The sequence below is a fragment of the Sinocyclocheilus grahami genome, unplaced genomic scaffold (assembly GCF_001515645.1).
Source record: "Sinocyclocheilus grahami isolate Dianchi unplaced genomic scaffold, SAMN03320097.WGS_v1.1 scaffold13765.1, whole genome shotgun sequence".
Lineage (NCBI taxonomy): Eukaryota > Metazoa > Chordata > Actinopteri > Cypriniformes > Cyprinidae > Sinocyclocheilus > Sinocyclocheilus grahami.
The window spans coordinates 1-5266 of NW_015515049.1; the positions used below are offsets into that span (position 1 = coordinate 1).

General features: G+C 35.9%; 1 protein-coding gene across 1 annotated transcript; it reads right to left on the reverse strand.

Annotated features, from left to right (window-relative positions):
• Positions 1-26: 26 nt before the first annotated feature.
• Positions 27-4262, reverse strand: LOC107579046 (ADP-ribosylation factor-like protein 3). The gene is made up of 6 exons (XM_016264930.1): positions 3996-4262; positions 2431-2574; positions 1651-1767; positions 1504-1554; positions 893-1078; positions 27-598 (listed from the first exon to the last, which is right to left on the reverse strand). Exons 1-6 carry the CDS (start codon positions 4011-4013, stop codon positions 551-553), a joined length of 564 nt encoding a protein of 187 aa, XP_016120416.1. The 5' UTR covers positions 4014-4262; the 3' UTR covers positions 27-550.
• Positions 4263-5266: the final 1004 nt, after the last annotated feature.

The window sequence follows — 5266 nt, forward strand, 5'->3', positions numbered from 1 at the left end:
CATTACTTGTAATGAGTTACCCCCAACACTGGTAATAAGTTACTTTGATATGTACAGTAAATGTGTTTATTTATTTGATTAATTTGCTATTCTAAGGAAAACAAGAACAGACACCAAGACAAAATCTTCTCTGATGATCCACTAATTGCCAACAGCCAGTTCGAAAGTACAGTGCAATACCATGATTTATTTGAAAACAGGCCTACTCAAACAAAATAGTATGCAATTATTGTTTGTGAGAGATGTCTGTCTGTAGAATGCACCCCATTTCTAATTGCTTTTCTAAACTCTGTCTCTAGTTCATACACAGTATATGCAAATTGTAAAATTTAAAATGAGTGCATAAAATACTAAACGGAGACACTAAAGGCAAGTGTTTAAAAATAAAACCAATTATTCTTTTACATACAAACAGTATATTTAAAGGAAAATGCGAACACCTTTAGAGCCCTTTGAGCTTATTGTACTGATTACATGGAAATCATGCTGTTATCGCACGGGTGTTGTTATATGCTTGTTCAGTCGACGAGGTGTTATATGGCAGAAAGGTTCATTTCTTCCTGTTGACGAGGTTGTTACAGATCCAATTCATACCGTCCTGAAAATACACCGAGAAAATATAGGAAGATTTAGATGATGGCTGTACCTGGTATGCAGTTTTCACCCCTCAGGCTGCTATAATGTAATTAGATATACAGTGGTGGCCAAAATTATTAGAACAATGAATTCTGTTTTGAAAAATGAATGTTTGGAAATGTAAACGGATATTTCCTACTGACACACTATGCAGCAAAAGATAGAAATAACTGACTTAATTTTTAGCTGGTGAAAATACTGGTGTTCTAATAATTTTGGCCACCATTGTGATACTAGTTACCCTGCTGTCCCTCACCTGCACACCCTCTCCTGTGACCGCCGAACAGGCCTGGATCTGCCAGACTCGGTCTCTGTATGTGTGCAGGTTCAAACCCTCGGCGATCTCGCTGGCCAGAGACGCCGTACCTAGATCCTGCTTATTCGCAAAGATGAGAATGGGAACGCCTGCGAGATTTTCCTCATCTGTCAGCTCTGACAGCTCCTACAGACATGCATGTAACACCAGCATTCAAATTTAGGTCACAATATTCAGTGGCCTCCACAAGTCTGTAGTCAAATCCTGCCATTCTATCTTGTAAATGTAACATTATGTGATGTGTTGTTGCCAAGCTGTTTACAGTTTACACCGATTACATCATAGATAGATAGCCTAGATTAAACTTGTTTTGCTTTAAAATGTACAAGATCCTAAAATTGTATGTTTATTTATGGGTTTAAATGACAGAAATTGTACATTTTCAATAAGGTGTCAGACTTTTGGACCCCACTGTAGGCTAATATGTTGTACCATGTTTTATTGTGTAATTGAACACAGTTCACCACTAACATATACAAGTAACAAAGAAACAACCTTTGTCCTGTGGGAAGATTCTAGGAATTGTATTTGCATGTGATTTCCGGCCTTACCAATCCTGTTTCCTCAAACCGCTTCTTGTCAGCGCTGTCTATGACATAAACCTGCAGATGAACCACCAAACATCTCGTGTTTATTAGCATAGCAAATAGTGACAGTTGACACAAAAAATCGGTATCGTGAATGCAGTCGCTTCTCACCAATAAATCTGTGTTTTCTAGGTATTTTTTCCAAAAAGGACGGATCTTTCTCTGTCCGCCGATGTCCCACACGTTCAGTTTCATCCCATGAGAGGCAACGCTTTTGATGTTAAAGCCCTGGAAACATCTTACTGGTCAACATCACCCAAAATAACTTGTATCATTTGCAAATCAAACAATATGTAATTTGATACAATAGTATTGGTAACACTTATACATTCACTTATATGTACTAATATCTCAATTAAAAATTGGGTTACACTTTATTTTAAGGTGTCCTTACAGTGTAATTATATAAGTACTGAGTAATATTAATTAGCTACATGTACTTACTAGGGTTAGAATTAGGGTTCGGCTTAGTTTTACTGGCATGTAATTATGCATAATTTATTATTACAATAGTAAGTACGTGTAACGTGTAACAAGGACACAAAATAAAGTGTTACCAAATATTGCTTTATGAAATAACTAATGATCACACTAAGAAAAAAAAAGGTTATTTTAAGAGCTTGAAGGTTCTTTTGAGAACCAAAAATGGTTCTTCTAAGGCATTGCTGTGAACCCTTTATTTTTAAAGAAGTGTTCCAAATCGCTAACGTATGAGGTACTATTTCAGTTAGGATACTGTAGTTTCAAAACTTGATGCCAGTCAGATGGTCTCTTCTTGTTTAAGTGAGCATTTCTTGGTCAGGATAAGCTGCAAACTAGAAGATCTCCACAAGGCTAAACCTGCCGGCTCATGTTGGGCTTTTCAGCAGGGCTGGTTTTGTTTAGACTCACCTGTGTTGGTGTGATGGTGTTCACGTCCTCCGAGGCGAGACACTTGAGCAGTGTGGTTTTACCAGCGTTGTCCAGACCCAGCAGAACTATCCTGAGCTCCAGCTCTGCGGATCCCTTTAGCTTCTGCATCACAGAGAGCAAACCCTAAAAAGCACAAACACACACATTATTCAAGCATACTAAGTTTATATTGTTAAAATGTTTACTTTTTGCCAACAACAACAGGAAATGTTTTGAACCTGATTAAATTGTGTTATTTTTATAACTTTTTACCATTAACAGTTTCTAATGTTTTTAGGAACATTCTTACATTCACGTTTATGCATTTGACTTTTATTCAAAGCAAATTACATCGCATTTGAGGTATCTTTGCATCGCTAGCACCATGGTTTATTAATGATACTTGTTATGTTGCTACTTATTAGGAACACTTCTTGATAGATTTTATTATTTAAAGCCACAAACTAACATTTCCGGAATGGTCTGGGAGTCAATGTGTCGGCATTTTCCAGCCAAAAATGTAAATCTATTGCTTATAAAAGTGTGGTTTGATCAATTATTTATTTAGAGGTATATTTTAGGGTTATTACTCAAATGTTGACATTTAACTGAAATAACATAAAAAATTAAACTTGTTAAAAACAAATGGTTTTTATTTCAGCTAGTCATTTCTATCATTTTTGTTTAGCTTATTAAAGTACTAAAATAAATAAAGAGATACAATTGATAAATGCTATGTAGTCATAATAAATAAAAAATGAAAGAAATTAATAAAACTTACAAAACAACAAATTTACTAAAACCTGAACAAAAATTTGAATAAACAAAAATATTATTAAAACTATAAAGTTTCTTAATCATACTAAAATAACACTGGATTATTTAAATCCCTAGCCCCCGTATGAGTAATAATAGTGATTCTTGTCTAGATAACACTTTTAAATCAAATGCAAAATTGCCTAATAAAAATGCAATAATACTAATGTTCTACTTCTTTAAACAGTAAGGAAACTAGCATGCAGGAGTATTTTCTCAAGCACAGATTAAGCTAATGGTGCTTTGTTTTAGCAAATTTCCTCTAGGCATGTATGTATAGGAAGCATGTATTTAAGAAAGCTGCAGTTTAAGTTAGCATTCCAATTGTTGACTATTGCACCGTTATCAGATGCAGTTTCTCAGGGTAATGCACAGATCAGTCTGCCAGGCCCCATTCATGTGGTTAAGGCTTATAGTAATGAGATTTATCTGGGTCACGTGACCTATCGCTGATTGCTTAGGCCCCTTTCTTTCTATAAGACGATACTAATCATCCCAGAACAGACTAGATTGAACTCACACCTTAAGAGTACAACATTTATCCAGATTACTGAACATACTATGCTTACACATTTGTCAGACGCTGAATCCAAATTAACTTACATTTCAAATGTATAATTGCATGTCCATTAAATTAATGTGTAAATGACTGTATCTAGCAAAGACAATTATTGAATAGTTTATTCTGGGCTTTCTGATCACAAATATACTAGGTGGTGATACCAACACAGAGAAAGTGACAAACGTACCTTTGGAGCTTCACCCATCTTGACTTCTGTCCCGTCTTGGTTGTCTTACATTCTCCCGTTGTCTCCACAGGTTTATGGATATGTATTTAAATCACGATTACCACTGTGCTGACAATCCCTCTCCCATATTCAGGGGTTTATGAGTGTGATAGAGAGCTAAAATTGTTAGCTTGTGTTGTACTGGACTCTGTCAATGACCGTAGAAGACTTGCAGAATGGAGGATTAGGAAAGACGGAATTAGTGTCTGTCTCCTTCCCACCCCCACTGAGACTTTACCAGAATTATCTCTAGCTGCTGAGGGGAATCACAGTGACTTACTAACCCTGCTAACTAGTACTGTTACAACTAGGTATAGTTCAGACAAAAATGAAAATTTGCTGAAAATTTACTCACCCTCAGGCCATCCAATATGTAGAGAGTTTTGCGAAATGATGAGAAATGTAGGATTACATCAGTTGCTCACCAATGGATCCAATGCAGTGAATGGGTGCCGTCAGAATGAGAGTCCAAACAGCTGATAAAAACATCACAATAATCCACAAGTAATCCACACCACTCCAGTCCATCAATTAACGTCTTGTGAAGCGAAAAGTTGTGTGTTTGTAAGAAATAAATCTCAGGAGAGAAATATGCACAGATGAAAACGATCTAAAACAGGGGATGAACTTTTTCACTGGAAGAAGCATTAATTTGGATATGGACTCAGAAATGACAGTTCAGTTTAAAGTTAAAAGGTCCTAACTCCTAATGCTGGATTTGTTTCTTACAAACATAGCTTTTTGCTTCGCAAGATGTTAATTGATGGGCTGGAGTAATGTGGATTACTTGTGGATTATTGTGATGTTTTTATCAGCTGTTTGGACTCTCATTCTGATGGCACCCATTCACTGTTGGTGATCAAGTGATGTAATGCTCAATTTGTCCAACTCTGTTCCCACGAAGAAACAAACATGTCAAATTAGTGACATGCAAGACAAATTGAATGTGGATAGCAGATTAGATTATTTGATTTTAAGAGTTTGATGAAAAAAGTTCGAGTTGATTTTGAGATTTTTTGACTTTTTAATGCAGATTTTAGTATCTTGGCAAATCTGAGCACAGTTTGCAAAATTGTTGAGATGTGCGATTATTGGAGAAAAACCAGCAGAAGCAATACTGTAAACAAGAGTCTCAATTTGCTCTCTATTTAATCTCATTGCTTTCTAGGTGTTAAAGAAATCCCATATGTGATTTCTCTCCTGTTCAACAGAAAAAAATTGCTCCTCTCTTT